Genomic DNA, 25,101 nt, shown 5'->3' with positions numbered 1-25,101 from the left:
GATTCCTGAACATGCTTGTTTAAAAAAAAAAAAAATCTGAACACGTTCATGCTCGTGGATCTACAGATTGCCAACCAGCAGAGGAATGGTTGGGGCCAAAAAAAAAAAAAAAAGGAGGATGCACATTCTAATGTTGTTAAAATCGATAGATTGGACGGTTAGGTCAGCATTGGGAGTACAGATTATCATGCGATATGACCCATTCATGACAGGACACATCTAGGAGGGAATGGTGGAGATTGCTGCCTAACATGCTCATTACCACATACCAAAAGATCAGACATCACATAGATGCCTTGTTATGGGCAGAGTACAGTGTGGGCCACCCAAGAGGCAAATACATTGATATAATGTCTGATATTTTTGGTTCACAATTGAATTCACCATTTTCACCATCTTCAAAACACAATCGCAAGACATCCACCAGAAACATGCTATGTTTGTTTCACTGCTTAGTATATAAACTGTTTCCAAGATTTCACCAGATGGGGTTAATTTCTAGAATTTTCCCATAAAAAATCACCCTTTGAGAAAGATAAATAGGCATTTGCCAAAAGAAAAGGGAAAATAAAAAAAAGAACCATGGGAAGAATCTCCCAAAAGAAAGAGAAAAAGAAAATTACAACAACAGCAGGATGTGCATCAGATAAAAAGCCTCCAATCTGCATCTTGCATGCCTCACATGAGCTGCAGGAATCCTTGATTTGGCTTATAGTGGCTTGCCTGTCATTATACCCATACCAGCCAACCGAAATTGAAACCGCACCCATGAAGTTCCAATCTTTCGACAGTGACCAAAGGACCCGTATTGAAGACCGCAAGCGAATGCAGCAATAGAACTGCCAAAGATGATCACGAGAAACATGAGATTCTGATTCAGTTCTATTATGTTTGGGGAAAAATTTTCCACCCAACAAAATCTAGAGGAAAAATATAGCATTCTTGATCCAATAATATGCACATTATACTTGGGTTTGCAGTTTTCAGCAAGGGGGCCAAGGGTTCACCGATCCAAATATCGACTGTTGAGTCCCACCATTTCTGTGCCCCAAAAATCACCAAAATAGTCCGATCCTAACCTTTTAATTTGTGTTCTGCAAAATGGTTGAGAAGAGATATATAGCAACAGTCCACAGCCCGAGATTGTTGGCAAGGATACCTTACCTGGGAAATTTTCGGTGAATGGTCCAGTCCATCCATGTTAGGTAGCATTAGACCAACAGTCTTGATCACTGTGAACCATCACCTTGTTCTACCAACTGAAAACCAAGTACTATGCACCTCTAGAAACAAACACCATAGGCACTCTCAAAAAACCTCTAGAAACAACGCCATATGCACTCTCAAAAAACGCTCCAAAGCAATAGCATCTAGAACCATGTGTTTAAGCAGTTTCAGAGTGCAACTCGCCTGGAGACAAAAAGAAAAAAACCAGTATGACTCAGCCCCAACTCATTCCTACTTGTTCGGAGTGGTTCTGACTCAGGCTGGGTTTTGGCTCTGACTTGCCCAGTGACTCGTTTCATCGCCCACTGAAACTAATAAGTCAACTTGGTATGGAACAATATTCAGACCCACGACCCATACAAAGCAAAACACAAAAATCCTCAACGAACAAAAGAGACAGCAAAGGATCACATGCAGCCAAATAAAATTTAATATCCAGCCTCATTTACCTTGGATCATCGGAAGTTGATGAACATGAAGCTTAAGCCCGTTTGTTGTTATGCGGAGAAACTGGGCCCATTGAAGTTGGCAGCGGCCTCCTCACGAACGGATGGTCTAATAACTCAGATGCAGAGGGTCGATCTTCTGGTTCAACTTGTAAGCATTGTTGGATGAAATCCCTTGCTTCTCTTGACAGAGAATTAGGAACAGGTGGCGGTTCTCCATGACCAATCCTATATAATGCTTGCATCTGTCACATCACAGAACCATTTAAGTCCTTCCAATCAGCATTCTAGAGAGGGGTGCGGAGCACCATATGTGTGGTTGTTTTAGTGAGAAGGAGATTTAACAAAATTATCAAAGGTGAGGCAACAGCTGAAAGTTAATATCCAAAAGATTTGAGTGCTTTAAAGAAACAACGGCAAACTAACAAATCACATCACGCATTCAAGAGTTAACAATAGGCACTCTTAACAGCTCTCATCTGTCGTAAGCATTCAAATTAATCAGTTTCAGCCCGTCAGCCAACCACAAAAGCAGGCGAGTAAGCCTGACAGCCTGCAAGTCGTAGAGCCTATGCCAAGGTCAGCAGCAGCCTTCATGATTTCTTCTGTTGAAAGTTATAGTCCACGGTGCAAGAATGTAATAGCATCCATGGGGAGGAAAGAGGGCTAAAATACAAATAGCCACTGTGGCATATGGATTGCACAAAATTGTGCATGACAATCCTGGCACCAACTCAATATGCAGAAAGCAATGCGGCAACACAAACAGCAACAAGGGTTGAGTTTGACACCTAATGGCTTTTGACAGAGATTGGCCACTCGAACAAATTTGTGGTTTCACACATGCCAACCAAACCATGTAAGAATAAAATGTACTCGATGGAGTGTGCTCATCACCCCAAAAACAATAGTCCAACTAGCAGTGCCAATCATAAAACCGAATTTGGAGAGGTCAGGCAATTCTGATCCATGATTGAAATGCCAATAACCAGAGACAATCAGACATCTAAAATCTGAACATTGACTGGCCAAGGTGGTCCATGGGAAGCACAAATTGCATACCACATAAAGCAGGACACGGTGTGGAAGGGCCATTATTGACCCCAGGGAAAGGTCAAGATTGCATACCGGATGAACAGTAGAATGCACCGATGGGGTTTTCCTCCTCAGTTCAGAGAAGAGGTAGTACAGCTTGTTGTAAATCAGATGTCTTAAATCTTGGCATTACTACGCTGCTCGACCGGTCGAGGGGGTTGCTCGACTCAAAGTCCAACAAGCTGTATTTTTTGGTATCGACTAGTCGAGGGTCAGGCTTGACCGGTCAAAGGGGTATTTCGACTAGTCGAGGGTTACGCAAATTTTGCGCAGATTTTGTGTGGATTGCGTAAATTTGAGGCGGTTTCGCAGAGGTGCGGAAGGGGAGTTTCCTAAACTATAAATAAGGGTCCCTAGGGCTATTCTAGGGCATGCTAAGGCTTCCTAAAGTGATTCCATCAAGATGTTTTCACGTCCAAGGTGAGAGAGAAAAAGAGGAAGAGAGAGAGAGAAAAGAGAGAGAGGAAGCTTGTGGAAGGGAGGATTCTGCTCGTAGAGGTGATCTACTACGCAGTCGACGTCTCAACGCTTCTACGTCCTCGTGATCAGTGAGATCTCTCTGTTTTCATTATTCTCTAATTGTTCATCCACTCTTGAAGAAGGATTGATCCAAGCGGTGTGTGCTTGCTCCCAACAAAATGGTATCAAAGCGTTCAGGTTGGTTGAACGAAGTGGGATCAATTCTGAATTATGGAAGGTGGCTCATCAATGATGATCAGTCTCAATGGTTCTAACTGGACCATATGGAAGGCTAAGATAGAGGACTTGCTTTATTGCAAGGACTTATATGCTCCAATTCTAGGCATATCAGCAAAGACAAAGGATATGTCAGATGATGATTGGAAGAAGTTGGACCGGAAGGCGGTGGGGTTTATTAGACAATGGCTGGACGATTCCGTATTCCACCATGTGTCTAGGGAGACCTCAGTCGCTATCCTATGGCTGAAATTGCAAGGGTTGTATGAGAGGAAAACAGCCGGCAATAAGATTTTTCTGATAAGGCGACTTGTGAATCTCAAGTTCAAATATGATGGTTCTGTGGCTGAGCACATGAATGAGGTGATGCGGACACAGGTGCATTCAAGGTATACCAACGAAGAAAGCGCCAACCACAAGTGCCGTCCTTGTAGATAGGCGAATATTGAGGAGCTAAAGACCTTTCACATGTGATTGGACATATAAAAGACCCCACTTAGGGAAGACACATGTGAAGGAAGATTGGAGAAAGAAGACCGAGCGCCCAAACTTTCACATACTTATGTTATTTGCGCGTTTTTTGACTTAGTTAGGGGTCTTTTAGTAATCTTATATCTTTATTTGCTTATCCTAGGGGTATTTTAGTAATTTTATGTCTTTATTTGCTTATTTAAGTGGGGTAAAGTCCTAAACTCGAATTTCAACTATTGATTAATGAAAAGCAAACCCTTTGGTTGCCTCCTTCCTCTCTTCTCTCTAATGGTGCTTCTGCTCTCCCCCTGATCTTCTTCTTCTAATTTCTTCTTGTGCCCCTCCAACTTCTTCAAGGTAATAATTTTCTTCCTTCTATTTTCCAGTTTTGGCTAATCCTTCTTCGATCAAAATCTTGAGAACCGATCTAAACCCTAAATCCCCAAATTCTCAAATCCCTAATCCGAGAAACTTCTTAGTTCTTCGGACTAGTGATCTTCATTGATCGATTGAGTGTGACCATGCAAGATCGGGAGGTCTCATCCCTCGCCGGATCCAACCCAAGTAGTAATTGAATTCCATAACCCATGGTTGTAGTAATGGCCCGCTCCATTGCATGTTTCCTTTATGATTTTCTCAGTTATGATGATTACTGTTAGAATTTTAGATCATTTATTCCTTTTATTTCTGCTGTTTAATTGTGTCCATGAGCATGCATCATAATTAGGGCTGTCCTGCATCATGAGGTCATCAACATATTGAACCAGCTCTCTTCTATGAAGATGGTCCTAGAGGATGAACTACAAGTTTTGTTATTGCTTGGCTTATTGCCTGACAGTTGGAAAACATTGGTGGTGTCTCTGAGTAACTCCGCGCCAGACGGAAAGGTGTCCATGGAACAGGTAATTAGTTGTCTCTTCAACGAGGAGACAAGGAGGAAGTCTCAGGGGTCTACTCAACAAGAGGCCCTTGTGACGCAAGATTGAGGGAGAGGAAAGAATAGAAAGGATGGGAAGGCCCGAGATAAATCAAGAGGCAAATCGAGTGTCAGGAAGGATGTTGAATACTGGAATTGTGGCAAGAAGGGCCACTATAAGCATGAATGTCATAAGAAGAGGAATGACAAGAAAAAGGAAAGGAGAAGGAAGATGAATCAAACTCCACTGAAAGCTCATCAAGCGTTTGTTGATTGCAACCAGAGGGAAGAAGTGTTGCACCCTTTACAAGGCAAGTGTCAGTGTGTGCAAGGGTGAGTTGAACGCAGCGGAAGATTCAGCTACTGACATGTGGCACAGGCGTCTAGGCCACATGAGTGAAAAAGGGCTTCAGCTACTAGCGAAGAAACGGCTCATTCCAAAAGTGACAGGTATACCTCTCAAAATCTGTATTGACTGTTTATCAGGGAAACAGTATAGAGTTTCATTTGTTAAATCTGTTTCCCATGTTAATAAAATGCACAAATTAGATTTGGTTTATTCTAATGTTTGTGGTCCTATGAGGACAAAAACCTTGAGTGGGGCATTGTATTTTGTCACTTTTATATATGATGCATATAGGAGGGTTTGGGTTTATGCTTTGAAATCCAATGACGAGGTCTTTGGTGTGTTTAAAATGTTTCATGCTATGGTCGAGAGAGAGATAGATAGATCATTAAAGTGCATCCGCACTGACAATGGTTGTGAATACATTGGTGACTTTCATAAGTATTGTAAGTCCCTGAGTATATGGCATGAACAGACGGTTCCCAACACCCCCCAGCATAATGGTGTGGCTGAGCGAATGAATCGCACCATTGTATCAGATGCATGTTATCCCATGCAAAGTTGCTCAAGATGTTCTGGGGAGAAGCAATGCACACGGAAGTGTATTTGATAAACATATCTCCATCAACCCCGTTGAATGGAGAAGTACATGAGAAGGTGTGGACTGGACAAGATCCATCGTACAGTCATCTCAGAGTGTTTGGATGCAAGGCATCCGTTCACGTACCAAAGAACGAAAGGTCCATGCTCGATACGAAGATCAGGCAATGTGTGTTCTTGGGGTATGGTGATGAAATGTTCGGCTACGGATTGTGGGATCCGACCGAGAAAAAGCTCGTCAAGAGCAGAGATGTGATCTTCTTTGAAGATCAATGTATAGAAGACATTTGTAAGCCAGAGAAGACCCAGCCTAGTTCAGGTGAGCTAGAGGACATGGATCCGATTACTTCTCTTATGGTGCCTGATGACGGGGGAGTACAGCAAGATGCAAAGGATGAGGGAGTTCCTACAGAAGATGGACCGGGAGAGCAGCCCCTGCTTGATCCACCTGTTGAGCCACAAGTGGAGACATTTAGCGACAGACACCCGTCCAAGAAGTACTCGCTGCATGAGTACATTATGCTCACTGATAGGGGACAGCAAAAAGATTATTCTGAGGCCCTAGCCGACGAGCATAAGGGGGAGTGGTTGAAAGCTATGCAATAGGAGATAGAATCCTTGCATAAGAACCACATCTATGATATAGTGAAATTGCCTAAGCGCAAGAAAGCTTTGAGCAACAAGTGGGTGTTCAGAAAGAAGATTGAGCAGAAAAATTCACGAGGTTCAAGGCTAGACTTGTGGTGAAAGGGTTTGGTTGGAGGATAGGTCACCAGTGATAAAGATGACATCCATACAGGTGTTGCTTGGGTTAGCGGCTAGCATGGATCTGGAAATAGAGCAGTTAGATGTTAAAACTGTCTTTCTCCATGGTGACCTGGAAGAAGAGATCTAGATGCACCAGCCAGAGGGATTCGAAGTCAAGGGCAAAAAGCATATGGTATGTAGGCTTAGGAAGAGCTTATATGGGCTGAAACAAGCTACAATGCAATTGTACAAGAAGTTCGACTCGTTCATGTTAAAGCATGGATATGACGGAACGGAGTCGGACCACTGTGTGTTCACGCGCAAGTTCTCATATGGTGATTTCTTAGTTCTGTTGTTATACGTTGATGACATGCTCATCATGGGTAAAAACATCAAGAAGATTGACATGTTAAAACAGGAGTTGGGCAAGTCGTTTGCGATGAAAGACTTAGACCCGGCTAAACAGATCCTAGGAATGGAGATAACCCATGACAGAAGCAGTAGAAAGCTTTGGTTGTCACAAAAACAGTATATTGAGAAAGTCCTAGAGCGGTTCGATATGAATGCAGCAAAGCCGGTCAGTACTCCACTAAATGGTCACTTCAAATTGAGAGACAAGCAGTGTCCAAAGATGAAGGCAGAGGTGGACGAGATGAGGATGATACCCTCTACGTCAGCGGTAGAAAGTTTGATATATGTTATAGTGTGTACACGCCCAGACATAGCATATGCAGTTGATGTTGTTAGCCGGTATCTTGTCAATCCTGGCAAAGAACATTGGGTGGCAGTGAAATGGATACTGTGGTATCTAAAAGACTCATCCGGGTTGAGCCTATGCTATGGTGACGGAAAACCTATGTTAGAAGACTACACAGATGCAGATATGGCAGGTGAAATAGACTCCAGGAAGTCTATATTGGAGTTCATGTTCGCATTTGCAGGGAGAGCAATCTCTTGGTAGAGCAAACTACAGAAGGTCATAGCATTGTTGATGACAGAGGCCGAGTACATTGCGGTCACAGAGGCATGTAAAGAAATGCTTTGGATGAAGAGGTTCCTACAGGAACTTAGCCTGAAGCAAGAGCAGCACGTGGTCTATTGCGATAGTGAAAGTGCTATACACTTGAGCAAGAATCCAAGTCAAAGCACATAGAGATTCGGTATCATTGGATTAGGGATACTTTGGAACAGAAGGTGTTACAGCTTGAGAAGGTCCACACGGACGATAGTGGGTCAGACATGATGACCAAGGCATTGCTCAAGGGCAAGTTTAAGGTTTGTAGAAACCTGGCTAGCTTGAAGAAGGCGAATCCCTCCTGAGTCGGAAGGGGGAGATTTGATAGGGTTTTCCTCAGTTCAGAGGAGAGGTAGTGCAGCTTGTTGTAAATCAGATGTCTTAAATCTTGGCATTACCGCGCTACTCGACCAGTCGAGGGACGACCGGTCGAGGCTCGCTCGACTCAAAGTCCAGCAAGCTGTATTTTTTGGTGTCGACCAGTCGAGGGTCAGGCTCGACCGGTCGAAGGGGTCCTTCGACCAGTCGAGGACCTGGCTCGACTAGTCGAGGGTTACGCAGATTCTGCGCGGATTGCGTAAATTTGAGGCGGTTTCGCAGAGGTGCAAAAGGGGAGTTTCCTAAACTATAAATAGGGGTCCCTAGGGCTATTCTAGGGCATGCTAAGGCTTCCTAAAGTGATTCCATCAAGGTTTTTCAAGTCCAGGGTGAGAGAAAAAGAGGAAGAGAGAAAGAGAAAAGAGAGAGAGGAAGCTTGTGGAAGGGAGGATTCTGCTCGTAGAGGTGATCTACTGCGCAGTCGACGTCTCAGCGCTTCTACGTCCTCGTGATCGGTGAGATCTCTCCGTTTTCATTATTCTCTTATTGTTCATCCACTCCTACGTGAGTGAAGAAGGTTTGATCCAAGCGGTGTGTGCTTGTGATCGGTTGTAACATTCTACTTCATAGTGAATTGTTGCTCTGGACTAGGTCTCGTGGTTTTTACCTCTTCGAGGGTTTTCCACGTAAAATCTCGTGTCGTGTGGTTTGTGCTTTGATTTATTTCATTGCTTTATTATATCTCATAATTCTAGTGTTTGGGAGGCGAGATCCTAAGGGCCCGTTTGGCCGGGTGGATTGGAAGGCATTGAATGGTAATAGGGTGGATGGCATGGATTTCTAGGTAATTATGGCGTTGTCAGTGGATTGTCTGGAGATCCATGGGATTGCTATATCCCTGGATTGCTAAATCCGGTCTGTTTGGCACGCCCGGCTAATCCCGGGATTAAACCTTCTCATCCCTTCCAATCCCTCAAACCAAACACGTCCGGGGCAAATTTGAACGGTTTAGGGTGGATTGGATGGGATTTAAAGGTAATGATGGTGTTGTCAGTGGATTGTCTTAAGATCCATGGGATTGGGATCACACCACCGACTCTGTTTGGCACGCCTGGCCAATCCCGGGATTTAACTTCCAATCCCTTCCAAAACCATCCAATCCCTTCCAATCCGAACGGCCAAACGGGCCCTAAGGTTTTTTGTGCAACGCTCCCAACATGCACCAACTATAAGATGTACTTGAACCAAAAAGGGGAAAAGCACAATTTTAGGGCATGGATCGTAAACCTGGTTTGGAGCCAAGGAGAAGGTAGAGTTTCAATTAGCCCAACAAAAAGGTAATGAAGGGGCATTTTCACACCGGGCTTGAGTGGGGTGGCATGTGGGATGCACGGGCACACTCGGGGTGGGCGGCCTGTGTGAAGCAGGTGGCTTGTGTGAGGCGGAACCCATGTAATGTGAGGGCCACGAAGGGGGTTCGGCCGAGGTTCTAACCCATGGAATGTGGGGCCTGGGCTATAAGATAAAGGGATTGATTCGCCATACTCTATCAATTTGAGTTTTTAGAGCAAGTGGTTAGTTGTCCTACATCGAAGTGGTATCAGAGCGGGAGGTCTCGTGTTCGAGACTCCTCACCGGGGCCGGAGGTGATTAATGCAGGGGCATTTTCACACCGGGCTCGAGTGGGGTGGCCTGTGGGATGCAAGGGCACACTCGGGGTGGGCGGGGATTGCTTCTTCTAGATTTTTAATTAAAGTTGTGCTTAGTTGCCCGAATATCGTGAAATTTTATGATATTTTGTATCTGATTAATAATGAAATTTAATGACATTTGATGCAACCAAAGACAACCTAAAATAATAGAAAAAATAAGCAAAGATTAAGCGTAAAGGTAAAGAAAGAGCAACTTAACTGATTTAATACTATTGCTTATATTATTTTATTAAAATTGTTGAAAAGATTAACTAAAATCATTGAAAAGATTAACTAACTTTTATTACACTATGCTACGTAGCATGAGCTACACACTACATGGCGAAGCTATTTAAAATAAATTCTTTAAAGAGTATCAACCCTAACACTGGAAAGCCCCAAGCATGATGGTTTTCAGTTCACCATTGCCATCTCTTACAACTCCACTGATCCGGACGCCCAGATTACCAATTAAGCTTCAGTCTGAACCAATCAGTGTTTAAGTTCTGAACCAAGTTGCAGATGAGGAATAGAAAGTCCAAATTTTTTGGTGCAATGCTGATCGCTGAGTTTTGATTGGAGACTTCTTTCGATCGTAAGAAGAATGGATTCTGAAGGAAACCAGTGCAAAGCTAATATACCATCTGCTTCCAGTTGTCCTGTGAATGCTTCAGCAGGGACTAGGATATGCGTGTTGACATTTCTCTCTTCAGAAGAAAGATCAGTTTCTAGGGCTCAATTTCCCACTTTGCATACAGCTTACAAAAATACGTTTGCACATCGCTTAAAAAGAAGAAGAAGAAGAAGAAGTTGACAAGAGAGTATGTAAGAGCCTTCTAATGTCGGCATCTCATTCCTTGGATGCATAGACAACATTAACCAATCAAAAACTCTGAGACTGACAAGTTGCATATTACTTTTTCAGCACTCCCTAGTGGAACCTGGTTAACAAATTTTTGGAGAGGTGGTGGTCCATAGTAAAAATGTTTCAATCAAGATAAGAGGCTATAACAGGTTCTTCAACACACTTAGTATCCACCCCGGTGAATGCTTAGTTAACATCCACACCAGTAAACGTGTCACATGTATGCAACATCTGAGGCATGCATAAGGTGGCATCAGTTTTGTGAATAGACCAGCAATTTTACTGCAATTAATGCCATAGAACTGTTAATTTTAAATCTTAAGGTTACCAAAATGAAACTGATTACTCAAGGTAATTGTAGCTTTAAATCAACAGTTTCCTCAATGTTTTACAATTTGTACTACTCAATCAGAAGCTAGAAGTTTGCAGAAGCCAGAAAGTGTTGCTTTTGATCCAGGTAAGATGCAATTCAAATAAAAACCAAATAGAATCTCACAGAAAAAGAAAGGACTGTTTTACTATTACATCCTAAAGTATGCTGTGATATCCATGAACAAGTAAATTAGTGCAAGGAGCAAAAGAAATTGGCTAGACTCAGATCACACGAAAATATCATAACTTATTGAAGATACATTACTCACCCATTCAAATTGAGAGTAGGGATGAGTACGGGTTAACATCTCTAAGACACTGCAACCAAGGCTCCAAATATCAGCTGCAAGCCCATAGGTCTTTCGAGGATTGACCACCTGTAGAAGTGCACAAACTTGATTGGGACAAAATGCTAACAATATACGCATGCACAATGTGTCTCCTCATCCCAAAGTTAAGGCGACTCTATTCACAGGGCCCCTCCAGCTGAGAGAACCTCCCTCCAGTCGAGATTTGTTGAAGGATTCGAAGTAATAAGAAATATGCCCATGAAGATAAGCTGACAGATCATTCTAACTACAGCATTCTTACTTTTCACAGTGTGAATAGAAACTACTAAGTATTGGTGTCCAGCAAATATTGTTGAAGGAGATGATCAGTAGCATGTTGAGTGAGAAGAAAGGTCTATCAGAGAGTGAAATTATCAATTGGTTGCTAATCCACACATCAGCCATCGGCAATTTGAACACTAAAAAAATAATATATAAAAAAACCCTGCATGAAGAACTGTTTGGTTCTTTCAAGACACTTCAAACACTCTAATACTTGAATCTCCACTGTAATGATTCTACACTTGCATGACAATATGATCCCAAATTTCAGGAAACTGTTTTATAGTTCTTTACAATTATTTAAGGGGACTCTTTTTGAGTGATCGAGGTGAATTTTTATAAAATGACTTAAGCGCGGCAATGGTTTCATGTCCTTAAAACACGTTTCACTTGAATTATGGGATTTTATGTATAATTACTCGATAACTGTTCTTTGAAGGAAAAAAAATGGATCTTTTCAAAATGTGAATTGAATTAAAAGAATTTTAGGCACTACAAGAAGCTTCTTCACGTTGAAGGAAGCATTGTGTACTGGAGTGAAGGTGAGAGAGGAGTGGTAATGTAAGGGGCATTTTCACACCGGGCTCAAGTGAGGTGGCCTGTGGGATGCAGAGGCACAATCTAGGTGGGCGGCGTGAGGCGAAACCCGTGTGCCCACGAAGGGAGGGGGGGTTGGCCGAGAACCTAACCCATGGGAAGTGGGGCCTGATCTTTGAAATAAAGGGATTGATTCGCCACGCTCTATCAGTTTGAGCTTTTAGAGCAAGTGGTTAGTTGTCCTGCATCAAGTGGGTTGCACATGTAAGGAATTTAGGGAGGACGGAGTGTCCAATACTGGCTCTTGGGCAAGGTGTTCCATAATGGTAGCAGTGGCTATAACCGCCATTACCGTTACAATACGGGCCGTAACAGCCATTACAGTCTTTTTTCCTCTCTTTTTTTTTTTTATGGAAAAAAAAAAAACAACAAAAAACAAAAAATACAATCTGTTTCAGGACTGTTATGGGACGTTTTTTCTGTAACAACCGTTATGGCCGTTCAACATGTAATGGTCATATGACTGTTACCATCACGTAACGGCTGTTACATAAACATTTTGGCATACCATGGTCTTGGGACAATTCGGTAGGATGTCGGTGATGACCTCGGGTACAAACGGGTAGTTCAGAAGTTCTTGAAGGAGTGGGATGGCAATCAGATAAGACAGTGGGAGTTGTCTAGCCATACTTTCAAGCAATCTACACGAGAGGTTGGTTGCGACAATGGGGCAGGACAGTAGTAGTAGAGGGGTGAGTCCATTAGAGGTAATGAGGGTCATATGGGAGGTGAGGGGAGCCCAGCGTACACTGCTCATTGTGTCAGATTGTCGGATGCACCTGCAAATCAGGCATTATATGAAACAAAGGGATGCAGAAGCGGCTGAAGTATATTTGGAGCAAGAGGAATGTGAGAGAGATGATGAAAAAATTCACTTCGAAGTCGTCTATTTATAGCCACGTGCCAGCTCATGCAGCTACAAGATCACACTTCAAGAATATGATTCATGAAGTGTGTGGGCATAGACGTGAAGCCTCTTGCGCCACATGAGATTTTAGGGCCTTACATAAATGATGAAGTGGCGGAGATGCGTAAGTATATAGAGGACATGAGGCCATGGTGGGAAATGTATGGGATCATGTTGATGTGCAACGGATGGACGAAGCTGGCACAATTGTCCATGAATTATATGGTTTATTGTAGAGGGAGGACAATCTTTCGGAGGTCCTTCAATGCATCAAACAACGTTAACAACATCAGTTTGTGTTTGTATTTTTGTATTTTAGTACTGGTATTATAGGATGCATGAATGATATGAACTTATTTGGAGACGTAACTGCATCACTTTTGTCAAACAACAGATAGTTTAGGCCCCTATACAATGGAAACTTATTATGAACAATTGTTTTTTGTAATGTTTTGAGTGTGTGTGATCATGTCTCTTTTAACATCTTCTAAAGTTACATTGAAAAAACCCATCATTTTCCCAATGTTTCCCTCAAACAGCGATGCATTCCCTGATACACGCAACACCAATATGTTCCCTATCCCAAGGGTGCAACACATGCATAGATATCCATACTAAAAACACTATCTGGTTGCTTTGACATGCATGTTGTACATATGCATGCTCTACAGAACTATATTCTTACTTCCCAGAGATCTCCAAAATTAGGTTCTTCTCAAATTCATGAAAACATGCCGTTCACATGATCATATTAGACAATATCTCATAAATCGATTTTTCCGCAAATTCAGAAGCGCTGTATTCACATAATCTTACTAGAAAACATCCTTGTGGAATTTTATCATCTTTAGGTCCAAAAATACCTCATGCAAAGGGTTGTCCCCATTCATTTTGAAGCATGGCATTGTTTATGGCTTGTTTCCAAAATAACATTCATATATGTGAAACATAAAACCTATGCATGAAAAAATGCAGATAGGAGCACTTCTTATTCTATGATTAGAAAAAAGAAATGAAGTCCCTGGAGCCAAGCTTATTTAGTCATTTCACCAAAAGCTAACATATTACTAATTTAACTTGAAATTTCTAATCACTGAGATGATTGCACTGACTATTAAAGTAACTGTCCCTTAATGCAGGATAAGAATATTACTCAAAACGAGAAGACACTAACCTCAGGAGCCATCCAGAATGCACTTCCTTTGCAAGATTTCAGCATGTTTAATTTGCTTGTCTGGAAAAGTGCACAGCTAGTAGTTTAAGATAGAGGCTTTTTTTACCACATTAAAAAGTTAAAAGCACATCAAATAGGACGTGCTAATATAGAAAAACAAACCTCCTTTGCCAATCCGAAATCTGCAAGTTTAACAGATCCACTTGCATCCACCAATATATTGGCACATTTGATATCTCTTGAAGAGAAGAAAAAGAAAGAAGAGTTGATTTAGTCCCAAGCAAAGGAAACAGCAGAGAATGTTCGGACTGTTAATGAGAAAATACACCGTCAAAACAATTCTACATTTGACTTTTTTATTTGAACAACCCAATTGCTTAGGATGGAATTCATAAAATGAGAACCAATGTTAAAATCAGACTTACAGCGCCATAACAGCGAACCGACATTATAGTTTATGTAATGATAACTGACATTATGAAACAGAAAAATGGAATACGGGAAAGTAGTAAAATGGCCACAGACTCCACACAACTATTATTCCATTATATAACAGCCGTTATTTAACAGGCCTCTTTCGTTAACACAATATAGGGTAATTTCTATTATGACACGCATATTATGTTTTTTTAAAGATACAATGCATATTATGGTTAGGTGATGTTGTTCTGAACCTTGACAAGAGTGTATGCATATCTGAGCTAGTGACAGCTAGTGGTTTTCACATTGCATGTGCTGGTACAATTTTGTGTATGCCCCATGCCCGTATGCAGTTCTGTGCACATACAAAGAGACAGTTGTGTTTTTTCTCTACGTTCTTTCATGATCCAACTTTTGCCTCTGAATATGTGAACATTGTAGACCTTTTATGCAATTTATCCACCACAGTTGCATTTTCCCCAAAGCTATGCATATACTGTAGATTGGAAAATGTGCATCATCAAAACCTCTGAAAATTTGACATTTTAAGTCTACAGATACTGTGTAAAAACACTCGTGGACGAGAAAAAAATTCATTTGCAACCTTCATGCTATACTAAATCAAAATAGTGGTACATAAAGTCAAACAGATGAATTATTCCAAACACTAACATTTAAACTCAACCAAATCCATGACCAACTCAAAGGTGCAAAAATGTCAGTAAAGTATGGCTTGCAACTGTGGAAACACACTCCAAAGTTTTTCTTTAATTCATGTTGACATTTAAAAATAAATTAATTAATTTAAAAAAAAAAAATCAAACAAAACTTTTGACAAGGGAAAAAAGAAAATCTCAGCCCCTTGTATGTCTCAAGATGCTCTTATAACAACTTCAAATCAACAGAAATTGGGAAGTGAAATCAAGGGACTTGGGGAAAGAAAGCCTGTGAAAGACCCATGGAGAGACCACCATCTAGCAATCATAATTCTAGGAGGAAATCCAACTGCTTTCAGATATCATTCATTCATTTTAATATGAAGCATAGATACAAATCAATGCATGTTCTTTCGTTTCTCCTCTTCTTTTCACTAGAGCAGGTGCATAAGCAAATTTATATAAATACACAAGCAAAAAAATTTTAAGAGAGGTTTTTAGTGATTTTCTAGACTCATTGGGTGATGCCGGGATCCATTGATGCCCTCCTAGAAGCTTGGGGAGGGGGTTCGAGATTTTTAAGAGGGCCAAGTTCTCAGTCTTATAATGGGCTAATTGTATTCTTGCTTCCTGTGACAAGGAGTGGATTGTAGAGTCAGGGTTGCTGTTGTAAAATTCTCGCCATTTGGTGTTCCTTAATAAGCCTGTGTTTTTTTAATGATGATAGGGTGTCCCCACCCCTTTTTAAGGTGAGACTAATCCCTGCGGATGCACGCAATCACCTGCAAACCATGTGCATTGGGTAAAGCACGGGGAGGGGAATCGAACTCGTGTTTGTGGGGAGCAAACCCATGATGCCAGCCATTCAGCCAAACCCCGGGTGGGTATAAAGCTGTTGTTATCTTTCAAAATAGTAATAATACAAAATAAGAGACAACAAGCTAACATCAGATAAAATCCTTATTGCTATTTACATATAAAATGCCAAATATTATTTGTTGTCCAGATCCATTTCAAAATAAGCACTTGGAAAATCTTCAAAAACGAAAATCTAACATCTGAACATCCAACCAAAGTGAAAATATCGAGAAGTTACAACTCTTTTTTTTTCTTTTTCAAAGAACGAGGAGGTACCATATTTTCCTCGCACAAGAAACAGCATCTCACACATGTAAGCAATTTGGTTATGCATATGAAACAATGACTTGGTGACAGTTCTATGATGACAATTGTAGGCAGTATTGGACTAGTCCTTGTCATAACATTTGAATGTGGTAATGTCAAGACCCAAAAAGAAAAGAAATAAAAAATGAAGAAAAAGAACTGCAAGCATGCAAATAAATGATTAAAGAATTACACTATTAGTTCAGTTCTCACCTGTGCATCACATTTCGATCATGAAGATACTTCAAGCCACTCAGAATCTGCCTTGTGTAGGCAGAGACTTGGGAATCTCGCAAATGATACTTTTCATATAGACGTGCCAAAGAACCTTGTGTTACGAGCTCAAGGAAGATATATAATTTTGCTTCTTCCTGAAGAGATCATTGTATAAAATATATCATCTCCCAAAGAGAAGAAAAACCAAGAGTTGCAGATGGAGTAACTGATAGTGAATCTCATAATATGAATATTACATGCCACTGATAGTTAATGATAATTAATCAGCAAATTATTTTATCACTTAGAATCCAGTCTTTCTAATGAAGAGTAAAGAGTCTTAGACAAGCAATGAATCCAGTAACTTTCAGAAAAGACAAAGCAGCAATACCTTGTCTGTGCCAAGATATTGAACTATATTCTCATGTTCAAACTGACTTAGAAGAGCAATCTCCTGAAACAAGTAGTAGGAAATTAGAAAAGAACAACCTCATGACCATCAATAAAATAAAAGATGATGACCCAATGTTTGCAGTTATTAAATAACATTAAAAACAAAACAAAAAACAAAACTTTACTAGGAAAACAACACAAATAAGGAGGGATGACATGGTCAAACGTTAGAAAGAACAAAACAGAGGGAAGTTATTGGCCCCTTAACATGGGACTCACCCACATGTAAACAAAACACTGGAGGGAGGGAGGGCATGTGAATCCAGGTCAGAAGATTCCTTACAAATAAAATAATCAAAGGACAGCTCTCCAGGACAATGCTTCAAAATTTCTCACCTGCTCAAGTTGAAGAATGCATTGTTGGGCCTGACTTCCTTGATCAAGCAAAGAAACCTCCTTTACAGCAAAAAAGAACCCATCGCTGCAGAAGAAAAGCTTAGTGAGCACAGGGAAATTAAGAGTGAGCATCAGAATTGACTGATCATATATTAAATAACAATACAATATTTGTTGTTTGAACAAAAAGCTTAAACATCCAGGTATTGTTGCCTGTATATGCCACACAAAAACACGACTCAAATCAGTGTGCATTGGCTGCATCGGTGCCCATATCACTGTATTGGCTAAATCGGTGTGAAATATTTCTAAGTTAAATAATGAAAAAATAATAGACAAATCAGAACGAATGGAAAATGATTATTTCGAATTGCGATATTTATGTGTTATAAGGATATTATTATACGTATTAGTCCATTGTGTGGTATGGTTGTCCCTGCTTGTCTGTTTGTCCATTGTTGAGTGGATAATTTTTCTGAAGTTATCATCCAACAATGCATCAAGGGTGAACAACGTCCAACATATCCAAAAGGTTTGACCCCACGAAGTAAACATCATGCAAATATCAGGTTGATCCACTCATGAGGTGGGCCACAAGTGTACTCTGGATCAGATCAATGGCTTTTCATTGTTTTATGTGTTGTGGCCCACATGATGAGTGGATCAGCCTGATTTTGCATCATTTCCTTAAACTTAAGATAGCATTGGATGTACATGATACGTAGGATCCCAAGATTCATCCTAACCATCTGATCAATGGCCAATAAAATGGATTATTAAGATCAATTATGCTAGAAAACATTTGATCACTGATCTCACCATCATTCATGTGGACCCACCACAGATTGCCGAAGCCCCTCAAGAATCACTTTGAGCATAACATTCCAGCCATCTGATTAATGCATAGGAAATGAATAGCCTATATTCATCACATTGGAAATGTCTTATTACTGATGTAGACCGTCCATCATATAAGCCCCACATTTGATTGACAATGAATCTCAAGATTCACCTTGATCGGGTGATTCCAATCATCCGATCAATTGCTAGGAAATAGATTGTCAAGATTGATTATACTGAAATGCTCTGATCATTGATCTAGACCCTATCATCTATGCCCATAACTCTCAAGGATGATTCTACTCGGGTGATTCTAAACATCCGATCAACGGTCGGGAAAATGGATGATCCACATCAATTACATAAAAATAATCTGATCATTGATCTGGACCATCTATCATGGCCCGACATTGGCTAGAACATGACTCCCCAAAACCACTTAGATCTTGTGATTCTAACCATTCAATCGATAGCTGAGAAAATGGACAGTTCAGATTGATATACTAGAAAGAGGATTTAATCATTGATCTGGACATCCTATATCAAGAAGGCCCGCCTTTAATTGAGCATAACTTTCAAGTTCTTTGATTAGATGATTCTAACCATTTGATCAATAGCTAAGAAAATGAATGGTCCATATTAACTATGTTGAAAATGAATGACCCTGCCTTCAATTGGCTACAACTCTCCATAGTCACTTTGATCTGGTGATTATAAACATCTGATCAATAGCAGGGAAAATGGATGGCCCAAAGTGATTGTAGTGGAAAAGGTTTGCTCGATGGTTTGGATCGTCTATCATGTAGCATGCACCTTTGATTAACCATAAATCTCAAGAAACACTTCAATAGAGTGATTACAACCATTTGATCAATGACCAAGAACATGGAAGTCCAGATTGATCGTGCTAAAAAAGTTTTGATCATTGACTTGGGCCATCTATTGAATCAACCTCACATTTGATTGACCATAACTCCCAACGATCTCTTTGAGTGGGTTATTCTAACCATACAGTCAATGGCCGATAAAATGGGTAGTCCATATTAGTTGCATTAGAAATTTAGAGAAGGCCTGATCATTGGTCTAAACCACCTATCATGGAGGCCCCACCTAGATTGAGTGGTGCTTCTGAAAAATCACTTTGATTAGACAATCCGAACCATCTAATCACTAGCCAAGAAAAATGGTCAATTCAATTAAGGCATACTTAAGGTAGCATTTGCATCATCAGTACTTGAAAAAAAGAAAAAAAAGGTGTGCATCATCAATCATATGGGGAGGCCTACCATTGATTGCCCACGGGGCCACGCCTCAAAAGAACTACTTTGATGTGATGATCCTAATTAGTCAACAACATAAGAACCCAGCCACTTTTCAGCTTGCAATTCTAGTTTCTAATTGGCATAGAAACTGGCAATAATTCATGTTGCAAGGGCCTAAATGGCATTTCAAGTCAATGTTATTACTTATTACATCCTCGAAACTTAAATGGTACTAAATTGCATAGTAACTGCAATTAAAGGTGCCTTCCAATGCACCGCTACAAGCCTACAGCTCCACAAGTGCACAATTATACAGGTCTATACTCTAATAGTCTATTGATTTTACTCTACAGACCATGGGGCAACAGTAGCGAGATGAATCATATTGTTGATATTAATCAATACCTAATAACTATAATATAAGATTAATACTTAATAGTCTGCGATACTTGGTCAATGCAACGTTGAAGGTCGAGGGGGCTCCTGAACATAAAGTCATCCTCATCATGTCACATAAACAATCATCATATAATTATACCAAAAAATAAAAAGGCCAACAAATGCTTAATTACATATACCTAAGCATAACTACATAGATCTAGGCCTCTAACATGACTAGTCATACCATAATTATGAACAAAAATAAATATAGAAACAAATAGAAAATAGCAATATATATATATATATAGAGAGAGAGAGAGAGAGGAATGCCCAGTTCTCACAAGTTCTCGTGAAAACTTTTTCAGAACTCATCACCTGCGATATGACCCCAAAATATGAACGTCCATGTGATGTAGCACCCCATGAAACCCCCACGACCCAACTTTTACTCTTGTCCAAAACTTTGGTTGGCCATGACAAAAGAGAGAGGCAAATCAAGGGAGGAAACCGTTTCCTTTGGCAATGGCCCACCAAAGTTTTGGATCAGGGTGAAAGTTGGGCCCTGGGGGTTTCATGGGGTGCTGCATCACATGCACCGTTCAGATTTTGGGGTCATATCACAGGTGATGAGTTCTAAAAAAGTTCTCACGAGAACTTGTGAGAACTAGTGTGCAGGTGAGAGCATTCCTCTCTCTCTCTCTCTCTCTCTCTCTCTCTCTCTCTCTCTCTCTCTCTCTCCCTAGATATATATGTGTGTGTGTGTGTATCCTTAAAAATCCAAAATAAGTGCCTTCTTATATAGATCTATAGATCTAAGCTTTAGTCAAATTATATATAATATGAGGTGCCAAATATAAGTGAAGAAAATAAAGAACGAAAATGGGAATCCCACAAATAGAATGAAAATAGACCCAAATTATTAAGGTCATGCAAAAATAAGAAAATCTCACTTGAAACAAGCATGAATTGCGATTGTACAGTTTATTTTATTTTGGTGAAATAAATGAAAATCTACCAAGAGAAGTGAAAAGGAACAATGTATGCCTCGTTGCTCAAATCTAGTATGTAATAGTTGAAAACCTCCAAATCCCCTTAGAACCCCGAGAGAGAGAGAGAGAGAGAGAGAGAGAGAGAGAGAGAAGGAAAGAGCAAGGAGCATTAAGTGCATCTATTAGTCATATCAATGCATGGCAACTAATTAGGCATGATTCTTGGACCCTCCAATTGAGTGCATCTATTAGTCATATCAATGCATGGCAACTGATTAGGCGTGATTCTTGGACCCTCCAATTGAGCTGCAACTATTGTATTGGGTGTTGGACCTAGGCCAGTGGGGCCCACTGGTGAGCAATCACTAGTGGGTGGGTCCCACAAGTTTAGGCTTCTTCTTCCGTTATGAGAAAGGGTTCAAATTCAAATTTGAATGAGAGATACGGAGAAGATTAGATTTTCTGGTCTCATCTTATCTCGAGTTCTTTCCTATAAAAAGGAAGAGACTCTTTCGTAAAACAGATCATTAGAAATACCGTGGGTATACAGAGATATATAGTGTGCACTATAATTTGTCCATTTTGGCTTGTCCTTGGGACGATCTAATCCATAGATCGTGATCCGGGGCCATCTATATTGTAGGATCAAAGGTGTGAATAGATCCATCTGCTCCAGTAGTAGATAGGCGGGCCATTGGAGCATTAATCTTCTGCTTTGTGAGGGTTCCAAAACTCATGTAGACCGTCAGATCTTGAGGGCTCACCTTCTGCGCCTCCCAACATTGGGGACCCATGATATTCAAGATGTTGATAACTTATGTATAAGCCGATACTTAGGACAATGATAGAAAGAGACTCTTTCAGGAGCATTGTGACTTAATGATCGGAGACATCAAATCTTCTCTTTTCAGGAATTCAATGCTTGGAGCAAATTTAAGTACGATGTAAAATAAAGAGGGGAAAAAAAAAACTCGAAACCAGATTCAAGTAGGGCAAGGTCCCCAAGGGCTTCCAAAGGAATCCCAAAACCCAAGGTGGATCATGGTAATGGATATGAAATGATACCACGTTACACCTAAAAAGATCTTGACAAGTTCATCAGCCCTATTTCATCAAACAATACCATGCTTTTAGATAAATGCACCCTAAGGCATGGCCCAAAACCACTTAGACACAATGAAGAACCGCTTTTTTCAATCTAGATAAATTTACCCCGTCGAGCTTCAGATGGAGAGGGAATGAACCCAATAACTTTCATTCCATAAGATATAGAATCTCCAACAAAACTTTGTGGAAGTTTTAAAAAAGATAATAGGAAAATCCTCTACTTCCAAAGCTCCTTTCTTTATAATTAGAGGTTGCATTCATACCCTTACTAACACAATCCTTCCCATGAAATTCTTTCAAGACTTCCACCACCACCTTGAGAAATTCCCAGCTACTTTGATATTGAAAACCCATCTCAACCGGAGCTTTATCCTTCTCTAGCTCAAGAACTTATTTTCTTTATTTTCTTGGAAAATGCAACAATTAACCTGTTTCTACAGATTAATCTATATGAAAGCAACCATCAAAAGCCAAAGCAGGGGCAATGAGAAACAAACAAATGGGTGACCCTCCGTCACACCCTCTCATTCAAGATTTCTCTCCCAACCATTCTTTTTCCTCTTGGGAACCATATTCAAAACCAGGCTACCTAACAAAGGTATCCACTCCTCACAAAAAAATAAAAATAAAAAATAAAAATCGAACTGATCAATGAAAGCATCTGCAGTGATACCTGTATCCTTCACTGTAATCCTTTCTCGATACTCCTAATCAAATGTCTATTTCTACTTGCATTAGCCAAATGGCAAAAATCTTTATTTCTATCTTCAACTAACTTCTTACCATATTAACACATCTTAAAAGTCACTTCCTCAAACATCCACTCATTATTCATTGGAATCTCCCTTTCTTTTTGCCCAGCAGTTGGATATAATTAAGAATATTTCCTTCTTGGCCATGACAGAGCCAGAAGTACTTCTATTCCATTCCCTGAATTTATTTATTTTTATTTCTTTCAACTTAAATATGAGCTTAAAACCTTTAGAACCCTCAGCTTCAAAGGCATTCCACCATTCATCAACCAACTTCTTGAATGTGGGCACTTACAATCAGAGTCTCAAAACAGATAGATAAAGAACCTTATTTTACCTTCTTGGTTTCAAGCATAATTGGAGAATGATCCAAGGCCGGTTCAGAGATAGCTCTTTGAAAAGGGCATTCAAAGAGTTCATCCCACTCAAAATGGTAAGAAAATAACCCAATCAACTCATAATCCATGTCTTGACTATATGACTGAGTGAATCCACCAATCATCATTGGCAAAATCCTTGCTTCATTACTACTCACAGAATCCAAGAATTTTCACATGCATGCAATCACTCTACTCACTCTGCTTGCTCAAAGCAAAACAGGATCAAATCATCCCTTGTATACAAATAGTAAGGCTACATATTTCTAACAGCATTCAACTCCCCACTTACCTGGGCCACGTCCAATCATTCCTGCAAAAAAGTAATACAGGAATTCCAATCCGCCTCAAAAAATTGAGAAATGAGGCTTATAGCATGACTTCTAAAGCATTAAAAACAGCATACTGTAAACATCTCAGAGACCAGAGAGTAGCACAACCGAAATGGCAGGTAAAAACCTTCCCAACAAGAAGATTCCTGTGAGAAGCTGACTTAACGAATCCGGAAAAGGAATGCAAACAATAAAAACACAATTTGAGTCAACGAGAAGATGAATTGAAACAATTCCCGCAGATATTCTTACTTACTCGCTGATCCCTTCATAGACTGTCCCAAATGACCCGCTACCAAGAAGCCCACCACGTATCCATGACTTGATATTCCGCTTGAATTTCCCATCCGGAGAAATCACAAACATGGCTTCCGTTGTTGTGCTGGACGAATCATCATCATTCGATGTCGAGAACGAGCATGACCCTGTAAGATCTGCCGTCTCACCTAATCTAACCCCCCTCCCTTCATCCCCTCCACCAACCGCTCCATCGACCTCCTCATTCTCTCCACTCTCCTCATCCTCTCCGTTCTCCTCATCCTCGGACCTATACCGAACCGGCAATGAAGAAGCTCCATCATCGTCAGGCGCAAGCGACCTCAAGATATCCCAAGTCGAGCAAGACATGTCAACAACAGGGCGCGACATTGCTGGCGGAGGGGAGAGAACAGGCGGCCGGACCCCTCTAATCCCACCCGATGAAGCTTCATCCCCAACCCTAACCCTAGCCCTAAAATCAGCTACCAATTCCTCTTCACCGCGCTTCCCCTCAGGCTCCGCCGAATTAGCGCTAGCCACATCCTGCAGCCGCGACCGCGGGAAAAGGTCGGACGACGATCGGGCCTTGCGCGCCTCCCAAGCGGCGGTCGGGATAGCGAAATCCTCGGGACCGGAGAGACCGAGATTGCGGCAGAGGAGATCGAATTCCCCTTCGACGCCTTCGATGCGGAAGCTGGTCTGGCCGGTGTAATGGGGTAGATCGAGGGATCGGGTCCGGAGAGCAGACGACTCGGGAGACAGAGAGGAGACGGCGTCGTAGTCGATGTTCTTAACGGCGTTCCGACGGTCGAGCCTTGGCTGCTTCCGGCGCTGCTGCTGCTTCGGGTCCATCTCGACGGACCGTGGCTTATGGAGATAGAGGAGATGAGGAAGATGCATCGGGAGCTGACGTGGATGTGGAGGATCGACCCATGAGGAGATAAATAACAGTGCGGGAGTATTATTTCAAAGAGATACGGCTGTAGATGAGAGAGAAGGTTGGATTCGATGGTTCTGCAGCGCTGTTTGTATTTTTTTTTTTCGACTGCAGTTGTCTTCTTGTTAATAGAGAGAAGGAGAGTTGAGGAAATCCAAGGTGTCGGCGCTGGTCTTCATTTGGTTTGTTTGTCCGAACGCCTTTCTAGATTTTATTTTATTTTTTCCTTTTTTTCTGGAATGTTGTCTGTATGCTTGACGGACACAGAAATGTATGTGCCTCGCGAGAAAAAGAGCCGGGCTACCGTACCTCGCGGATCGAGGAAAACGATGGGTAACCTTCATGGGCTCCACACCGTCCATTAGAGGAATTACCTCATCCTTAGCCTTGATCCTGAAAAATGGGCTCATTTAACAGTCAGGTGGGCCAAAACCGTAACATTATACTTGGTATGTCACGCCTTTCATCTGAGTGGATAGGATGGCAGACAAACACGACGGTGGGCTCTGCACAAGACTAAACGGTGG

General features: G+C 41.1%; 1 protein-coding gene across 2 annotated transcripts; it reads right to left on the bottom strand.

The window, feature by feature from the left end:
• Positions 1-419: 419 nt before the first annotated feature.
• On the bottom strand, positions 420-24,770 carry LOC131242532 (mitogen-activated protein kinase kinase kinase 1-like). Of its 2 annotated transcripts, XR_009169654.1 has the most exons (10): positions 23,636-24,770; positions 17,340-17,424; positions 16,942-17,004; positions 16,548-16,705; positions 14,257-14,332; positions 14,095-14,154; positions 11,075-11,182; positions 1,677-1,918; positions 1,165-1,410; positions 420-839 (listed from the first exon to the last, which is right to left on the bottom strand). XR_009169654.1 is itself a non-coding variant. In XM_058241237.1 (9 exons), the coding sequence occupies exons 1-8, from the start codon at positions 24,535-24,537 to the stop codon at positions 1,709-1,711; spliced, it is 1,662 nt and encodes a 553-aa protein (XP_058097220.1). In that variant the 5' UTR covers positions 24,538-24,769; the 3' UTR covers positions 420-839; positions 1,677-1,708. The 2 variants fall into 2 exon arrangements, 1 of the variants encoding a protein (XP_058097220.1); XM_058241237.1 differs by lacking the exon at positions 1,165-1,410 and having other exon boundaries at positions 23,636-24,769.
• Between the last annotated feature and the right edge of the window lie 331 nt (positions 24,771-25,101).

The sequence above is a fragment of the Magnolia sinica genome, chromosome 4 (assembly GCF_029962835.1).
Source record: "Magnolia sinica isolate HGM2019 chromosome 4, MsV1, whole genome shotgun sequence".
Lineage (NCBI taxonomy): Eukaryota > Viridiplantae > Streptophyta > Magnoliopsida > Magnoliales > Magnoliaceae > Magnolia > Magnolia sinica.
The sequence above is the reverse complement of the archived record's forward strand: the minus strand, read 5'-3'. Positions and strand labels throughout refer to the sequence as shown.